General features: G+C 43.0%; 1 protein-coding gene across 1 annotated transcript in view; it reads left to right on the top strand.

Moving 5' to 3' along the window:
- Positions 1-13,476: 13,476 nt before the first annotated feature.
- LOC308530605 (cell adhesion molecule CEACAM1-like) overlaps positions 13,477-27,949 on the top strand; it is a gene marked incomplete at both ends in the record, with an annotated part of 106,252 nt that continues 91,779 nt past the window's right edge. Inside the window, 3 exons of the mRNA XM_081107314.1 lie at positions 13,477-13,618; positions 17,111-17,260; positions 21,668-21,913. Of these exons, the coding sequence (XP_080963440.1) occupies positions 13,477-13,618; positions 17,111-17,260; positions 21,668-21,913 (538 nt within the window). The remainder of the gene's footprint in view (positions 13,619-17,110; positions 17,261-21,667; positions 21,914-27,949) is intronic.

Genomic DNA, 27,949 nt, shown 5'->3' with positions numbered 1-27,949 from the left:
GAAACAACAATATAGCTGGCTTAGCAATACTTATATCTGACAAAGTAGACTTCAAAACATAGACCATAAAAGAGACAAAGAAGGTCACTACATAATACTAAAGGGATTGATCCAACAAGAGGTGAACCTTTATAAACATATATCCTCCCAATATAGGAACACCTAAATATATTTTAAAATTTTAGTAGACTTTAAAGGAGAGATCCACAGCATTACAGGGAGGGGAGGGGACTTAAACACCCCACTGTCAATGGATAGATCTTCCAAACAAAAAAAATTAAAAGGGAAACTGAGACCTTAACTGACACACTAGATCAGATAGATTAAATCAATATTTACAGAACATTTCATCCCAAAGCAGCAAATTATACATTTTGCTGAAGTGCACATGGAACATTCTTATAAATAGACTACATGTTAGGCAGTGGTTCTCCAGCTTCCTAATGCCGCGACCCTTTAATACAGTTCCTCATAATGTGGTGACCCCCAATTTCATTGTTACCAATTGAACATAATTAAAGCATAGTGATTAATCACAAAAATTATGTAATTATATATGTGTTTTCTGGTAGTCTTAGGCGACCCCTATGAAAGGGGTTGCGATGCACAGGTTGAGAACCGCTGTGTTAGGGCAAGTCTTCACAAATTCAAGAAGATAGAAATCATATCAAGCATCTTATTGGATCACAATGGCATGAAAGTAGAAATCAACTATATTAAAAAAAAAAACACAAAAAACCTGTGGCTCATAAATAGAGAGCAAGTAGACAGCTCAGGGAGTGGGAGAGGGATTAACCAATTAAAAAAAATGTGGGGGGGACTCATTGATATAGACAACAATGTGGTGATTGTGGGGTGGAGGGAAATGAGTGGAGGTGGGAGAAGGCACACTGGAGATAAAAGGTAATGGAAAAATAAAAAATAAATTATTTAAAATCTCAAAAACATTCAAGCACGTGGAGGCTACATAGCATATTATTAAATAATGAATGGATAACCAAGAGATCCAGGAAGAAGTCAAAAATTTTCTGGAAACAAACAAAAATGAACACATAATGACCCAAAATCTATGGGACACAGCAAAACCTGTCCTGAAAGTGAAGTTCATTGCATTACAGGCCTACCTCAAGAAGCAAAAATCTCTCATAAGCAATACCACCCTACACCTAAACGAACTGGAAAAAGTAAAGCTGAAAAACTCCAGAGTAAATAGAAGGAAGAAAATAATAAAGATCAGAACAGAAATAAACTACATAAACTCTAAAAAGAACAAAAGACAATGAAACCAAAAGCTGGATCTTTGAAAGGATAAACAAGATTGATTGATCTTTAACCAGACTCATCACAAAACAAAGGGAGAGGATCCCAATGAGTCCAATCTGAAATGAAAGGGGCGAGGCAACCACTGACATCACAGAAATACAATGATTGTGAGAGAATATCATTAACAACTATGTACCAACAAAATAGTCAACCTTGGCAAAATGGAAAAATTCCTAGAAGCATACAATCTTTTAAAATTGAATCAGGAGAAAATAGACACCTGAAAACACCAATAACAACTAATGAAAGCAAAACAGTAATACAATTTTTCTAAAAAAAAATTCCAAGAAGAAAATATCCTGAGTTCAGAAGCTTTCATAGATGAATTTTACTGAACATTCAAGAAAAAAAGCCTCCTAAAGCAATTCCAAAATATTGAAGAGGGAAGATTTCCAAGCTCTTTTATGAGGCCAAAATTATCCTAGTACCAAAGCAAGGTAAAAACACAACAATGAAAGAATATTATAGGTTAATATCCCTGATGAATGGACATGCTAAGATACTCAACAAAATATTAACATATCAAATCCAGTAATACATTCTGTCAAATAAAAGACAAGAACCGTAATTAATCATACCTCCGTTACGCTTCCCATTGGCTAATCAGCAAGATATGCGAATTAACTGCCAACAAAGATGGCAGCCGGCAGCCACACAGCTGAAGTGAGCAGGAGGCTTGCTTGCTCCAGTGATGGAGGAAGCCAAGGTTCCCTGCTTGCCGCAGCCTGCTCTAAGCTCCCAAAGCAACAAAGTTTCAGTTATAGATGCTAAACAAACCCCAGATACCTGCTTTCATCCAGTCCCGGCCTCAGAGCTGGAGCAAGCAGGACAGCAACTAAGTTTCAATTGTAGAAGCCAAACAAACCCCAGATACCTGCTTTGAGCCAGCCACAGCCTCAGAGCTGGAAGCCCCAGTGACAACAACAAAGTTTCAATTATAGAAGGTAAATAAATTCCAGAATTAACAAAAAAAAAGAAAAAAAGGAGAGGCTGGGAGTTTCAGTTGCCAGCCAGCCTGAAAATGGCCCTCAGCCCCTCATCCAGGCTGGCCAGTCACTCCAGTGGTGACCCCCACCCTGAAGGGGGTGTGACCAGCTGAAAACAGCCATCAGCCCCTCTCCCAGGCTGGCCAGGAACCCAAGCGGGACCCCCACCCTGATCCAGGACACCCTTCAGGCCAAACCAGTCGGCCCCCACCCATGCATCCTATATAGTAAAAGGGTAATATGCAAACTGACCCGAACAGCAGAAAGACTGGGAATGACTGGTCACTATGACACACACTGACCACCAGGAGGCAGACGCTCAATGCAGGAGCTGCCCTCTGGTGGTCAGTGCACTCCCACATGGGGGAGCTCGGCTCAGTCACAAGCCAGGCTGATGGCTGCCAGTATAGCGGTGGTGGTGGGAGCCTCTCCTGCCTCCTCAGCAGCGCTAAGGATGTCCAACTGCAGCTTAGGCCTGGGCAAGTGGGCATCCCCCGTGGGCTGCCGGGCTCCCAGAGGGATGTCTGACTGCCAGCTTAGGCCCAATTCCCCATGGAGCGGGCCTAAGCCAGCAGGTGGTTATCCCCCGAGGGGTCCCACATTGCAAGAGGGCACAGGCCTGGTAGAGCCTCCCCCCCCCCCTCGGAGTGCACAAATTTTTGTGCACCGGGCCTCTATTTTTAAAATATAAAACCATGATAAAGTGAGATTTATTACAGACATGCAAGATCTATATAAACTTTGCAATTCAATAAATGTGTTACATAACATAAACAAAATAAAAGATAAAAATCACATGATCATATCAATAGATGCCAAAAAGCCATTCATAAAATCCAGAACCAATTTATGATAAAAACTTTGAACAAAGTGGGAATAGAGAGAATATATATCAATATAATAAAGGCCATATTTGGAAAACCTACAATCACATTATACTCAATGGGCAAAAACTAAAAGTGTTTCCCTTAAGATCAGAAAAAAGACAAGGATATTTTCTTTCACCACTCTTATTCACATAGCACTGGAAGTTCTAGCTACATTGATCAGACAACAAGAAGAAATAACAGGCACCCAAATTGAAAGGGAAGAAGTAAAATTGTCATTATTTACAGATGACATGATATGGTACATAGAGAACCCACAAGATTCAACCAAAAAGCTAAATCTAATAAATGAATTTGGCAAAGTTGCAAGACCATCCTAATGGGTATGAAGGGATATTTCATTTTTATTTGGATTTGATTTCTTTAATGAATAATGATGTTGGGCATCTTTTAATAAGCTTTTTGACCATTTGTATGTCTTCTTTAGAAAAATGTCTGTTATAGTGTTTTGACCATTTTTTAATCAGGCAAATTGGTCTTTTTATTGTTGTTGAATAGTAGGGTTTCTTTATATATCCTGGATGTACCTCTTAACAGATATCTGGAGCTCCAGTGGCGCAATCATTTAGCGCGCGGTACTTATACAGATTATATATATATATATATATATATATATATATATATATATATATATATATATATTAGTGACCCAGTGCACAGAATTTGTGCATATTAAAAGGGAATTAATTAGAGAAAATATTTTAATGTTGTTATTTGCCTTTATAATAGAAGTGTCAGAGATAAAAGAAAATTAATAAAATGTATATAATAATCTTCCTCCTGTAAGAGCCTGGGGCATGCCACGGGAACCAGAGTCAAGTCCCTGCCCACGCCCATGTGCCTCGAAATCGCACAAGATCCAGACCTGGCCAGCCCCAACCCCATTGGGCTAGATCCAGACCCAGCTGGTCCCATCCCCAGCTAGCCCTGCTGGATGGGGTGGCATGGTCTCAGGTCACTCAACCTGGTGCTGGGGCAGGGCCTGAGGTCCCCCGTCAAGCCCTGCCAGATGGGGGACATGGCCTGAGATGCCGTCAAGCCCTGCTGGGCAGGAGGTACGGCCTCAGTATTCCTGCCCCCAGCCCAGAGCCACGCAGCCTCAGGTCCCTGCTGATTGCTTAAGGCTCATTACAGGAACTCGGCCTCTGCTGTGGGTGCAGCCATCTTGTATTACCGAATTCCTGGCTCTGCTGTGGGCACAGCCATCTTGACAGTTATGAGGTGATGGTCAATTTGCATATATATATCTATATCTATCTATATCTATCTATGTATATCTATATATATATATATATATATATATATACATATATATATATATATATATAATTTTAAAATACTTTTTCTCATTCTGAAGGTTTATTTATTTCTTTTTTTTTTTTTAGTAAACCACTATTTTATTCACATTTGAACTGCATTGGAATCAGGGAGGAAAGGTCATCTTCTATTCCAAGAATGAAGTCTTCAGGTAATGTCTCAGGTGTGATCTGAGCTAACTGGTCATCATAAGAACGCAGGGTCCACAACTTCTCCAGTTCATACATTTCTCTGGTCTCCGGAAGCATCAAATGAATCACCATGCTGCCAAAGTCCCAACATATCCATGTCAAACTTGGGCCCGGTGTGATCTGTGGTGCCTGGTTCCCGGCGCCTCTCGCCAGCGGCCTCTTCCACGCTGGCTGCCCACTGTGTCCACTCCTCCAGGACAGGCCCGCCGTGCAGGCCACGCGCATGGTCGGGGGTCAGGCAGACCCAGCCGAGCACTTTTCCCAAGCTGCCCGCAGCCGGGCCTCAGTGCCCACAACCGCCCCGTGCCCGGGGAGAGGGCCCTGAGGCCCAGCAGCGTCCACACTTGCCCCAAAGGTTTATTTTTCACTCAGTTGATTGTTTTTTTGATGGCTAATAGTTTTTAAGTTTAATGTGGCCCCATATTCTTTTTAAATATATTTTTATTGATTTTAGATAGCAAGGAAGAGGGAAAGAGGGATAGAAACGTCAATGATGAGAGAGAATCATTGATCAGCTTCCTCCTCCAAGTTCCCACTGGGGATGAAGCCCACAACCTGGCATGTGCCCTGACTGGGTGTTGAACCTCAAACTCCTGATTCATAGTTTGATCCTCAACCACTGAGCCATGCTGGCCGTGCTGTAGCCCATTTTCTATTTTCCGTTGTTCCCTGAGCTTTTGCTATCATATCCAAGAAACTATGGTCAACTACAATGTCAGGAAAGTTTTCCCCTGACTATTCTGTGAGTGTTATGGTTTTTGGTATTACATTTAGATCTTTAATATATTTTTTAAATATATATATATATATATATATATATATATATATATATATATATATTATTGATTTTTTTACGAGAGGAAAGGAGAGGGATAGTGAGAAACAATGATGAGAGAGAAACATTAATCAGCTGCCTCATGCACACCCCCTACTGGGGATGTGCCCACAACCAAGGTACACGCCCTTGACTCGAATTGAACCTGGGACCATTCAGTCTGCAGGCCGACGCTCTATCCACTGAGCCAAACTGGTTAGGGCAATCTTTAATACATTTTGAATTAAGTTTTATATGTTGTATAAGATTCTTTTACTTGAGAGTATCCAATTTTCCCAATAACTTTTGTGGAAGTCTGTCTTTTCCCCATTGTGTGGTCTTGGCACCTTCATTTAGGATTATTTGATAATATAAAGGGAGTTACTTTCGGGCTCTCTATACTGTTCCATTGGTCTGTATGTCTATCTTAGTGTCAGTATCACTCTAGTCTTACTTTAGCTTTGAAGTGTGTTTTGAAATCAGGAAACTTGGCGATTTTTGAAGATTGTTTTGTCTCCTCAGGATTCCTTGAGATATCATATGAATAAAGAATGATATTTTTATTTATTTAAGAATACCTTTGGATTACAATGTATTTTATTGAATCTGCAGATTGCTTTGAGTAGTATGGACAGTTAACAATATTGAATCTTCTAATTTATGGTGTTGTTAATGAGGATGGATTTTTAAAGAAGCAATTTCTTTGTTTCTTTTTTCTCCAATCTTTTTGTACTCATTCTTCTGAAGGAGTTCACAAACCTCTCCTAGCCCAGGACTCCCTGAGGTGAGGACAGGAAAAGGATTCCAGAACTTTAGATCCAGGGCCTATGTGAGGGTATTAAGTAAGCTGAGTCTTTCCCTGATCCTTCCATTTTCCATCTCTGGTGTAACTGGCTGTTAACCCCATGGGTGACTCTATTCTGTTGAACATCCCTTTTTTTCTGCCAACTCTAGCTCAACTGGAACAATTTTGTCCTGTATAAATAATAACCTTTAAAAAAAAAATAAGAACCTTATTTACTAGAAGCCTTCCTTTTTAACAATATCAGTGACTGGTTCATTTGACACATCACTAGTCTGTCAGAAATATTTGAAAGTCATTCACAAGAAATGTAGTCAAATTGTAGTAAGAAGTTAGGAATATTCTTTGGCATGTGGAATGGGGAAACTGAGACAGATAGCAGAATAACCTGGCCTAACAATTTACAGGAAATGCAGAAGGTCACCAGGACAGAAAGCCTCGGGTACCTAGCAATGGGAAAAACTGTTCCTAGACCTTGCCTTCAGGGTGGCCTTTCCTCCCCTGGCATACCATTGGTCATACCCTGTCCTGCTGTTGACCAAACAGTGGAGACCACTATCTGAAAGGGCAAACCTGGAAATGTGGATAAATATCCTATTGAGATCTTCCTTGAGTCTTCCCCTAAGTCCCCACCTTTGAAAAATAGATAAAATCCCTCAAGAAAAAAAAGCCAGCATGTTCCCATATTGGGGCACACTCACTCAAATCTCCATTTCCAATAAATTTTCTTTCACCTGAACTCTAAGTGGTACCCAGGAGACTTGCAACCAGGGAAACAATAGGCAGCAGTAGCTCATCTTGGGCTAACCCCCTGAACTTGTCCCCAAGTCTCCTTGCCTCTGACTCTCCAGTGAGCTGACAGCAGCCTTGTATAGGCTCCCTTCTCTCCCATAAAGTTTCCAGAGAGCCGATGCAGCCACACCTTGCCTCTTTCCCACTGCTTCTTATATCCCAGGCCCTTCCTTGTTTCACTATCCCCACCTTTAATAAACGTAGTCTCAAAATCACCTGGACTCATATTCTGAAATCTTTCCTGCATGAAGTACAGTACATGTACACTACCAGCTGGTCTTCAGCAAATTCGCTCAGGGCCTGGCTTTTATTTCTGATAACATTTTGAAATGTAGAGAGAATGCTATTGCAAAAGGAAGAAAAGGGATCTGGGAGTATTCTTTAAAATTATTTGCATTGATTTAAGAGAGGAAAGGAAGGGGAGAGAGAGATAGAAACATCAATGATGAGAGAGAATCATTGATTGGCTACCCCCTGCACACCGCACACTGGGGGTGGAGCCCACAACCTAGGCAACTGCCCTGACTGGGAATTGAACTGTGACCTCTTGGTTCATAGGTTGACGCTCAACCACTGAGCCATGCCAGTTGGACTGGGTGTTGTTATTTTTTTAAAATTCTTTATTAGTAAAGGTATTACAAATGTGTCCTTATCCCCCCTATTAATACCCATCCTCCCTCACCCACTCATGCTCTCATCCCCGTGTTGTCCATGTCCATTGATTTGGCTTATATGCATGCATAGAAGTCCTTTGGTTGATCTCTTCCCCTTACCCCCTCCCTACCCTACTTTCCCTCTGGGCATTGATAGTCTGATAGCTGTTCCTCTGTCTTTGGATCTGCCCCTGTTCATCAGTCTATGTTGTTCTCTATAAGCCACAAATGAGTGATATCATGTGGTATTTATGTTTCTCTGACTGGCTTATTTCACTTAGCATAATGCTCTCCAGTTCCATTCATGCTGTTGCGAAAGGCAAGAGGTCCATCTTTTTTACCACAGCATAGTATTCCATTATGTAGATGTACCACAGTTTTCTAATCCACTCATCTGCTGGTGGGCACTAAGGCTGTTTCCAAATCTTATCTATGGCGAATTGTGCTGCTATGAACATAGGGGTGCATATATCCTTTCTGATTGGTGTTTCTCATTTCTTGGGATATATTCCTAGAAGTGGGATCACTGGGTCAAATGGGAGTTCCATTTTTAGTTTTTTGAGGAAGCTCCATACTGTTCTCCACAGTATCTGCACCAGTCTGCATTCCCATCAACAGTGCAGAAGGGTTCGTTTTTCTCCACATCCTCTCCAACACTTGTTGTTTGTTGATTTGTTGATGATGGCCATTCTGACAGGTGTGAGATGATACCACATTGTCATTTTGTTTTGCATCTCTCATATGATTAGTGACTTTGAGCATGTTTTCACATGTCTTTCGGCCTTCTGTATGTCCTCTTTCTAAAAGTGTCTATCAAGGTCCGTTGCCCATTTTTTGATTGGATTGATTATCTTCCTATTGTTAAGTTTCATGAGTTCTCTGTAAATGTTGCAGATTAAACCCTTATCGGTAATATCATTGGTAAATATGTTCTTCCATGTAGTGGGTCTTCTTGTTGTTTTGTTGATGGTTTCCTTTGCTGTGCAAAGGCTTTTTTTTTTTTTTTTTTTTTTTTTTTTTTATGTATAGCCTGGGTCTTTTTAAGAGAAGTTAAAAGTAAGTAGTTTGACCTAACAAGTTAATTATTTCTGAATGAGCAAAAAGAGGCAAACTGAAAACCAAGGAAGCTGTAGAGGTTAGTGGAAAAGGAATATTGAGAAATTTTATGTAGAAATGCCAGAACCTAATTTTGGAGATATGCTTAAAGCCACACCCAAAAAAGAATTGTAACCATATTAATTCACATGAAGCTGAAGCAGCTATAAAAACATGTTCCTCTATAACTGCATCTGAGGCACAGGAAATTTTGCTTATGATACTCTTACTGTCTTCCTGGCCTATGAAATTTTTAGATGGTAATTGTAATATACGTGATTGGGTTCTTATAGCCTTGTCCCCAAATATGATTACAGTTCCAATTGCACAACCAGAAGGAATCAGATTAATAATAAATGACCCTTGAGTGTTTCCAATGGGAAATAAGTGGACCATTGTAAATGAAAACCCATCTCATGATCAGATTGTGAAAACTGAAGAGGTGTATAGTGTGCCCTCAAACTATAAGCAAGTGTTATACTAGATGAAAAATACAGGGAAATGAGACAGACAGCAACATTTGGATCCTGATAGCTTATAGGTTGGGAATAGCCCAAAATGATTTTCTTTATTTTTTATTGTGATTTATTGATTAAATCCTAACCCAAGGGTATTGTTTCCACTGATATTTAATAAGAGTAGAAGGGAGAGAGGAGGGAGGGAGGAAGGGAGAGAGAAAAAGAGAGAGAAAGAGGTACATCGATGTGAGTGGAACACAATTGGCTGTCTCCTGCATGCATTATGATTGGGACCAGGGATTGAACCTACAACCCAGACACATGACCTTGACCAGGAAGTGCAGGCTGATATTCTAATCACTTAGTGACACTGTTCAGGGACAAAGTGTTTTTCTTAATTAAGACCAGTGGAACCTGACAGGCTTCCATTTACCTGCTTTTCACTTTTGAAAAAAATTGACCTTGACTTCCATCCAAGGTTACAGTCTTGCCCTATCCCCAGTGGTCCATAATTCACCTAGATAAACTAAGACTTCCCAGCGATGAGACTTTCTAGCACCATGAAACCACATTTTCCAACCAAAAGGTTGGTCATCAGTGAATCATTCCGTTTGATTTATGACCCAAAGGGGGAGGTGTGGATGAAAATGGGGCCACATACTAAAGCTGACAAGCTCAGAGGAGGCCTGCATAGTATGATTTGCAAAATCAGAGACTTAAAGTAACCACAAAGGATGGCCTGAAATGACAACTTTCTAACTAAAAGTGAGTCATGGTGTGAAACTATGTCTTAGGTATTTTTTCCTAACAAAGCTGAATCTTTATGTTAACTGAACATGTCTATTGTCTTTTTGCATTCATGATAACTTACATTTGAAACATCAGGAAAAAAATTTTCTTTTTGTCCAGACCCTTACTGCACCAGATGAGAAGCCGCAAAAGTCCTCATTGCTATTGTTATCATGTTAATTGTTAGCTGCTAACTATCTTCTATCAAACAATGCAAAAGAAGTATGTGTCTATTTGTTTTATGTTTAATCCAATCTCAGAGGTTTTTCTGTTTTGCTTTCTCCCACCTTCCTAACCTATCACCAATGGATTTTATTTAACCCCTTATGCCTCCTGCTTTGATTGTAATGTATAACATATGGTGCAAAACTGCTGCTTTTCACTGAGATTTTGCTTCCTGGCAATTGTCGTCAGTTGGGCTCAAACTCATAAAAATTCTCTACAGTTTTAAATGTTTCTTACGTTGGTAGCTGAAAATTCCAGGCTTCTAATCAAGATTTGGCCTTTATGGCAACCTGTCCTTACCCTGCAACGATCCAGAGGCCTGTCAGTAGATGCGTCATTGCGACAAAAGACACTCTTATTGCCTATATCACTCAGAAATTTCAATAATTTAAACTGCTCTATTCTAAGTACCAGGAAATGTCTTTCTATGAAATCACATGAGGAAACAGGTTTTTTGAGGTGGGATCACTTGTCCAGAGTCACACAGCCTGCAAATGGACTCAACCATGCCATGCATTATCTATTGGCACTTGACATCTATGCTCCACCCCTTTCTATATTTTCTCCTATACCAGAGGTGCTGAAAGGTTAAATACCACCCTTCCCACTTCTAATGACTGGGAATCCAGGTGTGAATTAATATCAGCCTCTGACATGCACTTGTGTGTAGTTGGACTCTGGGAGGGAGAAGGAGCTGTGATTACTGCTCCTGATGGGTGGGCTCTGCAGACAGAGCTTTATGTGAATATGCAGGTGTTTCTTTTCCTCTGTGTAGGGCTGTGGCAGTGAGACCTTGAAACCAGACATTCTGTATCAACTCACTGACTTCCATTTCTCTGGCCCTTCACTGGTTTTACAAGCACCTAATTCTGTGCTAAAGACCTTTCTACACAAATGTTAGTGCCTGGTTAACATGTAACAGTCCAAACTGGGAATCAACACAAATGTCCACGAATGGGCGAATGGCTAAACAAATTTGGTGCATCCTACAATGGAATAGACCTGAGGGATTAAAAAGGAAAGAACTATTTCAAGATAATTGTGTTGATTCAAGAAGCCAACATTCACCCAAAATTATACATTATATGGTTCAAATTATGAAAACTGCAGAAAATACAAACTCATCTACAATGACTGAAAGCAGATAAGATTTGGAGAAAGTGAAAGAGGGACAGAGTGAGGAGATTATAAGAGTGCCCGAGGAGGCTTTAAGAGTGAAGAACATGTTCATTTTCTTCATTGTAACAACTTCTCTGGTGCGTGCATTTGGCAAAGCTTAATAAATTGTATACTTTCAATATGGTATGGTTATTTCATGCCAACTTAAACAATAAACATGTTAAATTTAAATGTACACATACGAAATATTGCTTAAAGTATAAGTTGAATAGAAAATTCAAAAGTGTAACCTGACCTTTTTCTTACACATATTTCTGTCAAATGAGGGTGAGCTATTCCACAGCCTGCAGCCTCCTCAGGTGTCTGCTGACCCCACCTCAGCAGCACCCACAGCCCAGCAGGGTCCAACCTCACCAGCATTACTCAGTCCACATTCCTTCTCACTCTTCACACTGCCCACACTGGACTTTTAAAGCTCCTCCATCCAGCCGGGCATCTGCCCACCAAAGTCCAGTCCTCCGCAGGCAGCTCTTCGCCACCACCCTCTGTCCAATGGATGTATGGCCACTCATTCTTCAGGTCTGAGCCAAGAGGTCACTATCTAAGAAGTGCTCTCTGTGATCCCCAGACAAGCTGAGACTCAAATCCATATAATTCTTTCTTCATGGTCCTTCTCTGGATTATAATTAACTCCTTAGTGCTGTGATTTCTCTGAGAGCCTGTCTTTGTTACAAGGTAAACTCCATGAGCACAGTTCCCACCTATGTCCTGTTCTCTCAGGTCTCAGGACACATCCAGGATCTGACACATCACAGATGTTCAGTAAACACTCATTAAATGGATGAGGGAAACCACCCAATGGAAGTCTATCACCCTGTGTGACACTAGTGGTCAAACTATGTTCCTTATAGGCACGAAGACATTGGTGTCAGCATGGGAGGAGGACACAAGTGTGTGGGGATGATGCAAGGATGGCTTTTTACCCCCTCACACAATCAGGGGGGTGGGAGATAGGACCAACTAACAGTGAAGAGTCAGACCATTCTTCATTCCCAGAAAATCACAGCCCTTCCCATTTCCACCTTGTGAGTGTTGTCTCATATTCCTGGGGCCTGCACAGCAGCCTGTGTTCTTTGTCTTCTCACAGAGCCCTGACTTGGTGGACACTCTGGACCTTTCACCCCAGTTAGAGGTACTACCATGGGCAAAGAGAGCTCACACTGACCTCAAAGGAATCAGGGGACCATTCCTAAACCCACAGTCCCTGCTCTGTGGGACACCGGCCTGTACTCGCTGAACATCTCACCCACCCATGATGTCCTGGGGAGCAAGGGGAACTTCCTCAGCAGGATGGGATAGGAGAACCCAGGATCTGGGGTTGCTTCCATTTCAGAGGACTGAGGGTCCCACAGGTGCCTCCCCTGCCCTAACAGAGGGACCCACAGCTCTGTGGTTGACACGCCAAGTGGAGCTGCTTCAGATCCTGGGCCCTCTTGGGAGTACTACCACAGAGGATGGACAGGGACACAGGTGACTTGGATGCAACACCCCAATGCGATAATGGAGAAACACAGGGCATTTGGGGGATCAGCCCTCTAGTTTGGTACACTCTACTACAAGCCTCAGAAGAGACATCACCAGGTTCTGTTCTTGAAAACTTTGGGACAGAGAGTTCCTCCTGACCCAGCACATCCACCAGAGGGACAGTTCTCATGACACTGGACTCATAATACTCTGGACCCTCAGCCCCTCTAAGATGGAAGCAGCCACACATACTGCCCTCTTACTGGGCTCATGTTGCTCTGGGATGGAGTCAGGTGGCCTGGAGCCCACAGTGACTGGACCCCTACTGACTGGCCTTTCAGTTTGAAGGCCAGAACCCACCTCTACCCAGGTGTCAGGGTCAGCTCTCATTCTTTGGCCAGCATCCCTGGTGCAGCCCCTGACATTGGCTGCAGGTCTCCTTCTGCTCTCCAGTGGGCGACATTTAAACACACAGACAACACAGGGAATTCACACATGAACATGGCTTTGCCTAATGAGCTGGAGAAGGAGCCTGATTTTCATTCCCTGTTCCCACAGATGCTTTTGGACCCCACCCTCATGACTGATCTACCCCACCTGCTACTTCTAGGGACTGTGAATAAAACAACAACAAAAATGGGCTGTAAAGAAAGCCTGACAAGCTCAGTGTCTCACATGGCAGGCCGGAGGAGCTCAGTGACCAAAAATAACTGCACAAGATGGTCTGATTACAAATTCCTAACAGGGCAGGCGATGTCAGGGAGTCAGGACTCAGGCCTACACCTTCGTTAGCAAAGGTCAGACTTTACGTTAAGTGAGCCGTGTTCCCTGTTCTTCTGCATCTTGGATACCATACCGTTGACACATCAGAGTAGCTGTTCTTTTGCAAGTTGATTTGAAGGCACAGACTCTGGGAGCACCATATGAGACAACATGCTTCTTATGTTACCTGGTTCCTTGCATAACCTCTGTATATGCTGTAAATGTTAATTATACTGGACCCACCAAAGTAAAAAAAAAAAAAAATGTGTTTCTCCATTTTGTTATTTATCAATTCTAGAGATTTCTTAACTTCCTAATGCATTTCACACAACTTTTCCCAATCAATTTTTTATTATAATGTATAAAATATGTTGCACAACTGCCAAGCTCATGATTTGACATCTTGTTCTAGGCATATGATGTTAGCTTGGTTCAAATAAACTCATGAAAACATTCACAGGTTGGGAAGTTTCTTACTTTAACAGGCCCCAAAGCACCTGCTTTCTCAGGGCTCTATTTGCTGCTCCCTGTCCCATGCCTGGCACCACCCATGAAAAAGGTGGGGTAATGAAAGGAAACTCCCCCAAGCAGAGGACAGACACCGCCCCAAGGTCAGGGAGCACGAGGATAGGCTGAGCCATCAGAGAGGTAGGGTCTCCCAGAAACTACCCCTGATGACCAGGGAGTCCACAGCCACCTGAGCTCACACCACAGTCCTCTCATCTCACGACATGCAGGACACCTTCCCCTTCACACCCAGGAACGGCAAGGCCTACTGAGACACCTGGTCCTGGGTCTCTGTCCCCGGAAGCAAAGGCCAGGCTGGTGACAACCTCAGATAGAGGGAGGGTCCCCTCTGCAGGCTTCACCCAGCTTGACCCGTTCTCATACCCAGAGTCACATCTGTGGTCTTCCTGCTGGGAGGAAATTTAACCTTTGCAGTGCATTTGAGAACACGGGGCACAGGAGGTGCCCAGCTGGGTTTCTGTGTCACAAACAGAAATAATCCCCACTTTGGGGCCTGTGGGGCTCTCTGTGTGCTGCTGACAGACCCAAGAAAAGACACAGCAGAGGCCAATGCTGGGGTGAGAGGGTCATCCTCTCAGGGGACACGTGGCCCCATCAGCCTTGCTGTTGCAAGTGGGCTCCACAGGCCAGTAAGACCCACCTTCCCTGAGAGCTCATCAAATTCAGAGTCTCTGGTCCACCGCACACCTGCAGAGTCAGAATCTGCATTTTAACAAGATGTGGGGACCATCCCTGTGCACAGGAGAGGTGGAGGGGTGTCCCATCACCACATCACCGGATCTCATCCTGGTTGGGCATCCACATTAGCTGGACAGCTGCTGAAGCAGCATCTACCATGTAACCTGGGCATTACAATCTTTACAAAGTTTCACAGGTGATCCGATGCACAGCGGTGGTGACAACCCGGTGACAAGAGGTCCTGATGTGGCCCTAGAACTCCTGCTTTGAAGGGAAAAGTCAAATGTGAAAGAGAGAGGGCTGTGGGGGAGGCTACTGTGCACTTGACTGGGAGCCATGGGGAATGCCCATGACCTGGATGCTCCAGGCTGGTGCTTTTCCAAACAGCACGTAAGTGTGTGTGTGTGTGTGTGTGTGTGTGTGTGTGTGTGTGTGTGTTCAGATACCTCAGCACCTCCAAGGAAACCAAAATTTAGAGGAATGGTAAGCTGGAAGGAGGGGGAAAGGGTGGCAAAAATGAGGGGAGGAGGAGGTGGGTCCTTGGCACAAACTCCGCCCTGGTCCACTTGACCAGGTAAGTGATCTTGCACCAGGTGGAGGCCCAGTGCACAGTGAAGAGGGACAGCAGATCCCTCCAGCTTCTACAGTGGTGCCTTTTAGCTTTCCTGGAATCAAAGCTCTTCTCACCAAGGGAGGGACAGTGCCGGCAGCAGACGCCATGGAGTCACTCTCAGTCCCTATCTGCAGAGGACCTGTCCCATGGCAGGGGCTCCTGTTGGCCTGTAAAGAAGGAACAATCCCTTGAGGGTGGACTCAACGGGTAAAGACAGGGAATTGCTGGGGTCTCCTGGGGAGAACAGTGCTCTCAGAGTGGAGGGAGGGCTTCTGTGTGGACCTGAGGGGAGAGGACAGGGCGGGCAGAGTAGAATGGGTAAGGGAGATGGCTAACAGTAACTGGGAAATATCATGATCTGGAAGTGGTGTGGGGCACATAAACTTCAGATGCTGTTAATTCCTAAGTTATTCATCACTGAGTATTGAATTTTGGAAAGTGACCATAATAATAACAATTTATGTCTCGTGGCATCAGAGAAAAACTTAATCAGGGGTGCTAAACACCGTCCTTACCACCAGCCTCAGGGGAAATACACCCCAAGAGGTTCAGGAGTCTGGGAATATTCATTCACCCACAGGTATTTGCAGCCTTTGCAGGCACTGGGGATGCAAGATCTGACAATTCCCTGTCCCTATGGAGCTCACGTTCTGTGGGTGGAGAGAGAAAAGAAAATACTTACATGTGATTTCAGTTACCCATAAGTGTTATAAAAAGACTAGAGCAGAGACAGCCGAACCGGTTTGGCTCAGTGGATAGAGTGTCAGCCTGTGGACTCCAGGGTCCCAGGTTCAATTCCAGTCAAGGGCATTTACCTTGGTTGTGGGCACATCCCCAGTGGGGAGTGTGCAGGAGGCAGCTGATAGATGTTTCTCTCTCATTGATGTTTCTAACTCTCTGTCCCTCTCCCTTCTTCTCTGTAAAAAAAAAAAAAAAAAAAAAAAAAAAAAAAAAAAAAATCAATAAAATATATTTTAAAAAAAGAATAGAGCAGAGAAAGGTCAGAAAGTGATTAACAGAGAGTCTTTAGGGAAGTGTTCCATGAAGGTGCCTCCCATGGACACCCTTAAGTGTCAGCAGGGGTCCTAGGGCAGTGAGTGGGTGAGCTGAACAAACACCTGGAAAAGAGACTGAGAAACAGAAAAAGCAACAGGTACAGGTGCTGAAGTATTGGTGGTCATGCTGTTGACCTTGACCACACTCACACACACACACACACACACACACACACACACACACACACACACACACCAAGGCTGAGATGAAGATACTTGTTTCAACTCCAGGGCCTCATCTTTCATCCCAACATATACATCCAAATATTGATCAATTTCTCTCTTCCCTCCTAGTTTCATTCTTAAATTTCTGGAGCCTGCCCACCACTGCCCAACTCACTATTGTGTCAACCAGTGCTGCCGAAGGGAAGGATGTGATTCTACGTATCCGCAATAAGCCTCCCAATGCTAATAGGCTTCACGTTGTACCGGGGGGAAGGGGCAAACTACTATCATCATATTGCAACTCTCATAAAACACGTAAAGGTTTATAAAACAGGGTATGCATACAGCGGTCGAGAGAAAATAAACTATGATGGATCCTTACAATTAAAGCAGGTCACCCAGAAGGACACAGGAATCTACACAGTAGTAGTCTACCTTCCAGGCTCAATAAAAGAAATAGGATTTGGACGGCTCAATGTATACGGTGAGTGATTGCTCTCTGACCTCTGGGTGTTGCGTGGGTGAACACACAGGACTGACAGCCCTGGACTTTGCCTCCATCCCCCTCCGCATCATCTCCCAGGTTGGGTTTGGGCATTTAGTGCAGGACACACACAGTGGAGACAAAATTTCTAAGATCAGAGTTCCTTTCCCGGATTGCAGCCCAGCAGACATTCTCCACAGAGAGAAGGACCAGTCTGATGGGAGTTGCTCAGCAGAGAGAGACCAGACTCAGTCCGGTTCCCTCACCCCCTCCCCATGACCATGACCCTGAGTAAGACCATGCAGGGCTAGGACATGGCCCATCCTGAAGTGCCCCCTGCAATCCTCATGAAGAAGCTCAGCTTTGTCAGGCCCGCCCAGACCTCTACCCAAGGGTTTCTGACACCAGGGACCCTGGGGATCCTGTGTCAGGTTGGGGTTAACCTCCTGGGAATGGCTGAGTGGGCGCAATGGTTTCCCAGGTGTCTGAGTCACAAGGCTTTTGAGCTGTACAGAAGCCAGAGTTCAGGCCCATGAGCCACATCTGCATAGGGGTGGTGCTTCACCTGAGACTGAGTGTGGCTAACACAGATGGACAAGTTCGCCAGGCCATTTGTGAACTACACTGAAACATTTAGGAGAGTCCAGAGAAAGGTCAGAATCACAAGGAACAAAAAGGAGGAAAACTGCTCCTGGAAGCTCCTCATCCACCAGGGATCAGCTCAGGAGATTGTCTCTTGGACTTGATCAATAACAGAGGCCCGTCATTTGAGCAGCTCCCCTGAGCCAATGTTTAGTCAGATACCGTGAATATTTTATTGTTAATACACTGACACCCAGGCAGTCAAATGTTCATCGTACTGCTTTGAGAGGAAACCAAGGCACAGGGAGATATAATCACTAAAGCAGAGCCACACAGACCATGAGAGTGACTCAAGGTCTGTCTGCAGCCATCACCTTTCCTCCATCCCAGAGGGATCCCTAAAGCAAACATGGGTAGATCTTCCCTTAGGCATCCCCAGTTCAGAGAGAGAGACTGTGGTCTAGAAAATAACACAAATGGAGAACTAATTTATTTGTACTCTAGAACCAAATTACCTGCAGTAACAATCAGTCAGTGCTGGGAACACCCAGTCTTTCCCCTCAGGTGGCTGATCCACCCCTCCCTGCACTGGAGGTGAAACCACTGATTTGTTTCCTGATGTGTTGGTGTCATTCCCACTGGATATAAAGGAAACGACTTTGCCTGCTCGCTCCCCATTTAACACTTGTAACCAGCTAAGGGATCAAGAGGTAACACTCGGTTGTTTTGATGAATTAGGAAGAAATAAATAGCTACTGAAGGAAGGAATGAGCTAAAACGTCTTCAGAGGCTGAAACCTGGATGCAGAGTCCTTGGAATTCTGGACACATGGGAACGGCTCCCTGTCACTCCAGGGGTTGAGACCCATTTCTCAGACCCTTTGCTGTTCTCTGAAGAAATAGTCCTTCTTGCTTTTGCTCTTAGGCCCTGGGTTATTAATAGTAATTTTTGCATGTGGGAGAATTTTAAGATCTTTCCAAATTTCTATCTCATAACCAACAAATACAAATGGTCCACAAGGGTCAGAATGTCAGCAATCCATGCTCCCCTCTTGCCATTTATCACCCCTTCTGCAGCTGTACAAGCCTCACTTGCCCTCCGCAGAGAGAGAATGACATTAATGACCAAGGGCAAAGTATATGGTTCTGCTGCCACAATCAGATCCTGCCTGTCCCTTCACTCCTTTCTGGCTCATTCCTTGGGCTCTGCTCTATCATTTATTGGCTCACTGGCTCATGTCAGTCCCACTCACCTGAGAAGTCCTGACCCTGCTCTTGGCACTGGGGCCTGAGTAGTCAACTGACCACAGGTTTGATCCTGGGCCTCTGTTTTATTTCTGCTCCAATCTGAGTCTCTAAGATATCATGGGAAATGGTGCCTCTTAGAAACACACCTCGGCTGCTTAAAGAAGGTCTGTACAGCTAGAAAAAACTGCAGTTAGTTGTTCAGTGAAGAACTAGGAGAGGTGTGGGAGGATTAGGGGGGCAAGGGGTGTCTTAACTGTAGGTTCTCTGTTTTTCCACAACCAAATGTGGCTAATTTATTGAATGGTTCCCTTCATCTGTTGAAAAGAATGTCCTTTCTAGATTGAACAGTCTTGGCTCCTGAGAAAGGCTGTGCTTTCTCCCAGACATAGAGGATTTAAGTTCTCTGAGGGCTCAGAGCCCCTGGCATTTGTCTTGTGATATATAGACCTGCCTTATTCCTTTAAGTTGGCTGAGAGGTGAGAGGTGCCATCTCTGATTGAAGAAGGCTTGGAGGACTCAAGTGTCCCACAGGGCAGTGTTCTCCTGTTACCTGCTCAGTGGAGTTACCCACACTCAATATCACAAGCATCAACTTTGAGAGTTTTGATTTATGTATTTCTAATGGTAGTGATGTTGAGCATCTTTTCCTGGGCTTATTGACCATTTGTATATCTTCTCTGGAGACATGTGTATTCACGAGTTTTAAGTCCGTTTATTTGGTTTTGCTGTTGTTGAGTTATAGGAGATCGTTGTATATTCTGGATATTAACCCCTCATCCTATTAGTGATTTGCAAAGATATTCTACCATTCCACAGATCACCTTTCAGGCTGTTGATTGTGTCCTTGGATGAACAGAAGGTTTCGTTTTGTCAAAAATCTAAATTATCTAATCTTTTCTTGCCTGTGTTTCTAGTTTCATATTCAAGAAATCACTGCCAAATCCATCGCCATACTGCTTACCCCTATGTTTTCTTCTAAGAGTTTATAATTTTAGTTCTTACCTTTAGGATTCAATCCATTTTGACTGATTGTTGTGTATGGTATAAGCAATGGACCCCTTTATTTGTTTGCATGTAGATATTCCTGTTCAATGGCATTTGTTCAAAAGACTGTCCTTTCTCCATTGAATAGTCTTAGCTCCTTTATCAAAACCATTTGATTGTGTCTTTTGACAAATAGAAGTCTTTATGCCAGTGTAACTATTTTGATTACTTTCCCTTTGTAGTATGATTTGAAATTAGTAACTTTGAGACCTCCAATTTCAATTCATCCTTTTTAAGATTGTTGCCAACATTTGGGATCCATTGAAATTCCTCATAAATTCTGGGATGGATTATTTTTATTTCTGAAAAAAAGTAATTGGGATTTTGATAGGAATTGTTTCAAATATGTAGATAGTTGGTGGTCTTGGAATCAATGAACATGGATGCCTTTCCAGGTATTTGTTTCTTCCTTACTTTCAGAAATGTTTGGTAGTTTTCAGTGTATTCATCTTCTACCTTATTATGTTTAACCCTAAGCATCTAGTCTTTTTGATGCTATTGTAAATGGAACTATTTTCATTATTTTATTTGAGGATTGTTCATTTTTGTTTAAAGAATGGAAATGATGCTGAGTGTTGATTTGGTCTCTGGCCACTTCATCTTTTTTATTAGTTGCAATAGTTGTTTTAGATATCTATGTGGTGAAATATTCAGGGTGTTCTACAATAAGATTATGTTTTCTTCTTAAAAAATATATTTTCTTATTCCTCTCTAAATTGGATAGCTCTTATCTCATCTTCTTGCCTGATTTTCCTGACTAGTTGAATTCGGGGAAAAACAGCATCCTTGTCTTATTCAGGATCTTACTACTGTTTTCAGAGGTTCTCCGTGGATTAATGTGTGAGCTCTGGACTCTCATGTGTGGTCTTTACCATATTAAGTAATTTCCTCCTATTCCTACAGTTTCTGTCTTTTGTTAAAATCATAACCAATTCTCTTTTGGGATTTATTTTACCATTATATGCAATCAGCAGGCCTGGAAATAAAGTCCTGTTCATACTGAGGAATCGTATAGACGGAACTTATCCAGATCCAAGTTCATGAAGACTGGGTTGGGCCATCTTTATTGCCTAATGAGTTATTTAACAATAGTAAAATGCCCGTTCACTTTCTGTAAAGTCCCCTTGGCCCAAGTAGTGGGCAGAAGTGGTAAGATTGCCTTTCCCAACATACATGGAATTTTTAAGTCAAAAGAACTTCTAGGAAAGGGTCAGTAAAAGCTCATGAGAGGAAAACTCCACCTTACGGTGAGGTTATAGGACACGTGGACTGCGAAAGGGTTTCCTGTGTTGATACTACAAAGATGTCTATGGGAACAGGTCAGGGGTGATTTGGGTTCAGAGAAGAGGTCCAGCACTTACCCTACACATTGTCCCCTGAACAAAGACAATTGTCCTTCTGCAGAGATCAGAACCATCCTCTGGTGAACTTATAGAGCTCACAGTGGACTCTGAGTGGCTAAGATATCTGGGGAGTTATCATGGCCCCGGTCCCAAGCCACTCTCGATTAACCATGCCCTCTATTTCTCCACAGAGCCATTGAGAGGACTCACCCTCCTAGCCAGCAACACCACAGTCACAGAGCATAAGGATCCCGTGGTCCTGACCTGCTACACAAATGCAGTCTACATCCACTGGTTCTTCAATGGCATGAATCTGCGGCTGACTGGGCGGATGAAGCTGTCCTGGAATGACAGAACCCTCACCATAGACCCCGTGAGGAGGGAGGATGCGGGGAATTACCAGTGTGAAGTGTCCAACACCATGAGTTCCGCTGACAGTGAGGCAATTGAGCTGGATGTAAAATATTAGTGACCCTCCTCCTCTCCTATATTTTACTAAACTCTGAATATTCTTTAGTGCCCTCTAAATAGATTTGTTGTGAGAGTGGAAAGTCCTTAGAAGATTTGCATTGAGTCAATAAATGCTCAACAAAGAGAGCTGGCATTCTCATTATTGTTGACTTAAGGTGATAGTCTATACCAGATCCCACCTCTGTGTGGTCTAAGTTGTACCATCTCCACAGTGGAGGTGAAACCGAGTCTTTCAAGAGAATGATAGTGGCTGTGTAATTACCCTGGGTGCACGTGATGAGTTTGAATAAATCCAAGATCTGTCCCTCCTCCAGGAGGACAGGTAGTGGATGCCCAGTCACTGTTGTTGGCAATGGGAATCTACAGGAGGACACCCATGTTGGTAACAGCACTGATCTTTTTTTTCTCCCTGTTTGACTTATTTCAAAATATTGCTTAAGTCTTTTTGAGTATTTTTATTTATATGCCTATAGATTTATTTGACTAAAGTAAATAGGACTCTGTCTTCCTTATTAATGGGGTAAAATTGGAAACCGTATTAATACAATCAAGGCTTTGGCTCAAATGTCCTAGTTCAGACTGATGCCCACAGAATTAGAAATGACCTCACCTTTCATGGAGCTAAATTTGACATGTGGGGTTTTTTGGAATCTCTTGGAGATGAGGGCATTGCCGAACGCTAGGGGGTGAGGCTTCCTAACCTGAAGAGGCTGTTAGAACTCCCATTTTCAGTTTCATAGAAAAACATGCATCAGAGCAAATTACGTGGAAAATGTCAGTTCCTCTGCACTTAGGTCACTAATCAGGCCAAATCATGGTGACACCAGCCATGTTGTAAGATGGAGAATACTCTTCTTCCTTGGAGGTGACCTGTGGTCAAAACGAAGGTGACTGTAGAGAGCAAGGTAATGTCTCCATGGAGAACTCTAGAAGCACAGTACTCTGGGAGATCAGATCCTGGCTGTGTTCAGGAACTCTCAGCTACTTTGCATCTGTTTATACATTGCTGGGAAATTGCACCTCTTCATACTTTGCTGGAAAGATAAAGATGTCAACTGGGTCTTGGCTAAAAGAGATTTAGTTGTTTCCCTCCACTGTGCAGAAGGCAGTTCTTTTCTGAACTAGAGGCATTAATGTTACCTCAGACACTAACTTTTACAAAGTTTCTTCCTGAAACATGCCTTTGTCTTCCAGACTTAGACCATTTCTTTTATAAATGTAATTAGTAATTGCAGGTTCTTTCTCTGCACTTTTGAAATATACACAGGTCTCCTCAAAAGCTTCTTGCCAGTGTGATGACCCAGAGAATAACTGTCTCAAGGACCTGGCCCCATCTGTTTGAAATTTAATCCTCCTGTCCTGCCTGTGTCCAAGTCTCTGAGGGAGAGTAGGAGCCTAAGTTGGGTGGGGTCATTTACAACAAAGATGTGAAAAACCTCCTGCAAGGTCTTCAGGAGATGGTTTGCATTTCCTTTCTGTAAAGCCCATTAGCAAACACAGATGCCTATAATTCCTTCTTCTTTCCTAAAATCTCCTCAGCCTTTTCTTTCAGGGGTGTTGAGTTTCATCTCACTGCCCTATTGGAGGGTTCTGAAGAATGTCTTCCTTGCCTCGTTAAATGTGTTGGACACCTGTTTCACTTTGTCATCATCTACCTGTAACTAGCTGATCCTGTCAATTTGCTCACATTGTCGATCCTTACCTTATTTTCAAATATTCCAATTTCTTTCCTTATCAGGTAAAATCCTCCACATAATGGTCTCCAGTTTTCCTGCCTTCCTTCTGACTTGGCATCCACAGCATCATCTGACGTGAATTCTTAGATGCTTTTGAGGCTCCAAGTTGCCTTAGGATGGCCTTTGCACCAGAATCTAAAAAGACATGCAGGCCTGAAAGGGCACAGGTCCACAGGGACCAAGCAATCAACAGTGTTCATATTCATTTCCACAGCACCTACAAGGAACAAGATCACAGAGATTTTAACAAATATTCTGTCTTGAACCTTAAAACTCTAGTAAACATGAGGTACGTGACATGGCAGCCACCATAGCTGTCACTAAAAGATGCTGTTTTGTGTCCCCCGTGACCTGTAGCTCAGGCCAGACAAGTGTCCTCATACTTTGTTTTCTTCATTGTTTTTACAATAGCCAGGTGCCAATTCCTAGAGAATCCACATACAGAACCTGGGAAATGGAAATAAATCTTTCCTGTGCCTTGTGGCCTCTGGGATATTTAGTTATACTCCTTTGAGAGCTAGCCATAGGTGGATTGTGGGTAAGCAGAAGTGGGTTTAGAGGGGAGCTGTTGAGTGATAGGATCTGTTCAGAGCCAGGATGATAAATTGTAAAGCCTGGCGGTTTGGGAGATGTTAGGCATTATATGAGGTCAAGTGGAACTAAAGGTGTCCTGCAGGTGGGCTTTTAGGGAGGGCTCTGGATGGGGCGAAGGGATATGAGTGCGGGGCTACTTTCTACCTGTTGAGGGAGAACCCACTGGAGTTGGTGCAGTGAAGTGGGAATGCCGTTCTTCCAAACTTGGATAGGCAAAAGGGTTGAAACACAGGGTTAGGGGAAAGAATAAGGTTCTTGAAGATTCATATTAGTGTCAAGACATTTGTGACAAGAGGGAGCACAAATATACTGGCTGGCAGGATTTAAAGCATAGACGTAAAATAAGAAACAAGAAGGAAATAAAATTGAGCATCATGTAGGGAGTTAGAGTCTGAAAAGTGAGGAGGGTTGGAGACACCTTGAATGCAGAAGATGAGCCTAGGGAATGTGGTATTTGAGCCAGGAAATTAGTTGAAGTTCAGGGTAGTCAGAACAGAACAGGGGTTGGCATGGAGCCTGGGGAAAGTGGGGAATGCAGGGCAGGCTTGAGGGTGAGGACCAAATTGAGGGTCGGAGGTGTCCATGCTCCAGCTGCAATGCAGGAGAGATGTGTGCATTTTCCTCTCAAAGCAGTTTCCCCAAGCCTGGGAGAGCCATGAAAGGCCAGTCTCACCTCTATACACCAAGATGTGCCTCAACTGAGTAAACTCGTTAGTCATGTCCCCGGGGATTTCTATGACAGTGAGTAAGTCTGACTAGGAGCCTGGGGACAGGCAAGGATAAGGCTGATGGTATGTGTGTGTTGGGGGATAAGAAATTGAGGGCTGCCCTGAACTTGGAATGTGTGGAGCATTTTCCTTCTTTGTTGACTAGTGAGAATAACTTTCTGTGATTCAACAGTTAAGAGCTCTGTGGTAGGTCACAGGGATGGAGTGGTAGGTACCCACCTGACCTTGTCTAATTCAGCATGTGTCACTTCCAACTGGATGGATGCTTCTCTCCTCACCTGAACTTATGTTGGTGGGTGTTCTAGAACCCAGGTTATGTTGGGCAGTTCTGCCAACCTGGTCACATTGCACATCACGTTCAGACTCTCCATCTCTCCTCAGGCCTAGAAGCCTGTTGGGATATGTTGTTTTATTTGTATAGAAGATATGGCCTCATTCACAAAGAGTCTGCCTAGGAGTAATTATTTTATTAGGTCTCACCAGAGGTTTCACAAAGCACCTTTCATTCTTCTAACATCAATTAGTAACTTGTCCTTCTCTCTGGAGAGTACATCCAGCATGGCCCAGACTAGTGGAACCATTACTGGCAGATTCCTGAATGGTCACAAATGTGGATGGCCCTATATAGCTCATGCTTTCTTAAACTGCTGATCACAAGAGTTGATCCTGTCTCTATTTTCACTGTCATCACTGATGTCATTGTCTTTGAGCATCAACGTTAGCAGGCATCACATCCACCCTTTGGAGCACACGTGTCTTACTAAGCCATTTAGAAAGTTGCAGTTTTGTTCATCTTTAGCAGGAAATCCTCAAGTTCTCGTCATTTTTATGACTTGAGTTTGGCATTGAATTAACTTGGAGAATGAACACATCCATTTGCCCTGGTGGTGAGGGCCGCTTCATGGGCTCATAATTTGTGCAGCCACATAGAAGGAACTGTGGTAGGTTTAATAGTTTGCGTTTGTCATCCTGAAATTTTTAAATTGAACAAAGATCCCAGAACATTCACGTTACTTTTCATAGTCCTGCCCCCAGACATGACCATTGGTTAGGAAAATTCTGTAATGTGACCAATAGAGAGCAGTACAGTGGCAAGGAAACCTGGAGAATCTGTGAAGGGATACAGAGAAGTATTTGGCTTTTTCTACTCTGTTTATGGCACTGCAAGTGTCTAATAAGCAGGACCATCCCACGCCCACATCTGTAGGTCACAGAAGGAAGGTTCTCTGTCTATGAAGTTCTCTGGAGATTCAAATTTAAGGAAATCTCAGGTAGTCGGCTCAAATGTGAATGGAATTAAAAAGACACAATAAGTCTACACTAAATATTGGTCGTTAGAAAAATACTGGAGAGAAGAGAGAGAGAGAGAGAGGGAGAGAGAGAGAGAGAGAGAGAGAGAGAGAGAGAGAGAGAGAGAGAATTGGTGATGAGAAATAAATCAGGTGAGTTTTCATCGTCCAAGAGGAAATACCTTGCAGTAGATAATGCAAAAAATTAGTAAATAAAGTCAAAGAATATAATTTAAAGAACTTTGCTTCCATCCAGGGGTGCTCTCATTGTTTGGGGCACATATCCTTAATATGGCCCAAAGAAACCAGAACCTTCATTTGATAACTTTTGACAGAAAACACAGAGACACAGGGCTTATCAGGCAACATTCAGTGTTGTCAAAAATACACGAAAGAATATCCAACAGGAGAGAGCTGCGACTTGGCTTTGCTTACAGTGTGAATATCAGACATGGAATAACTATTTCATGTTCCACCTGCAGAGGGAGTTAAAATCTCCTTGGGTTGTAGAGGATCACCTCAAAACAATTTACCTTCTCTGGGTCTTACAAACTGATTAAGATTTGTCCTTGAAGCCCAAACGACTCGGCTCTTTGTCCAAATGATATATAATGGGCACTGGCATATTTTTTTATTTGTTTTATTTTTTTTTTATATCAGGAGGATAAAATTAAAATAAATGGTGATAGAAAATAAATAATATAAAATCAAAAAGAAAAAAATCACTATTCTCAGATCATTAACCAGACCATAAGTGGTCTGCTTTCCTTTTCAAGAAAAATATTACTTATTTAATTTAATTTTTTGTGTATTGGGAAGCAGACTAAAGTTGCAGTTTCCGGAATGATCTCTAAGGGCAGGACTGGAGACTTGATTTGCTAAAGTGTTGCTGTTACTTCCTGGTTGAAAACACTGGAAAATGGACATGCTGCATTGGTCTTGAGTAACAGTCCCTCTGCAGCCTCCAAATCCATAGGCCAGGACCCACCAGCTCCATGGCCCTGAGTGTGGGAGAGTCACAACCCGCAGCGCACAAAACCACTTCCCTTCTCCAGAACTCACACATTGATTCTGTTGTCAGAGATTCCTGGAATTGCTATCTCCAGCTTCTGAGTTGTTTGGTGTTTTTTTTTGTTTGTTTCTGTGTGTGTGTGTGTGTGTGTGTGTGTGTGTGTGTGTGTGTGTGTGTGTTTTCCAAAGGCTTTAGGAGAGAATGAGTTAAGCCGATCTGGGGAATCTTTCCTAGACATAATTGGGCACCTCTTTTGTAACGTGTGCAAAACAAAGATCTTTATCCTCCCCACCTCCCAACTAGATCCTCCCCAAATCCTCCTTTTCTCAGTCAAGGTCAAACCCATTCTTCAAGGAATTCTTGGCATTATCCTTGCTGCCTCTCTTGCTCTCAGTGACCAACATTCTTTGTTTTTGTAAATTTCAATACTTGAGATACATATAAGGGGAACACTCTGTTCCTGTCTTCATGTGACTGGCTTGTTTCATGGAGCATACTATCCAGAATTACAATATTTATAAGGCTGAATAAGGTACCATTGTATATGTATGTGCTACATGTTTTATGTTACTCTCTCTATGAAAAATAGAGTTGCTTCCACCTCCTGTGTATAGTGAATAATTCTGCAATGAAAATGGATGTG

The sequence above is a fragment of the Myotis nattereri genome, assembly GCF_964212035.1.
Source record: "Myotis nattereri genome assembly, chromosome: 15".
In the NCBI taxonomy this organism is placed as follows: domain Eukaryota; kingdom Metazoa; phylum Chordata; class Mammalia; order Chiroptera; family Vespertilionidae; genus Myotis; species Myotis nattereri.
This window is presented reverse-complemented; position numbering and strand designations above follow the sequence as displayed.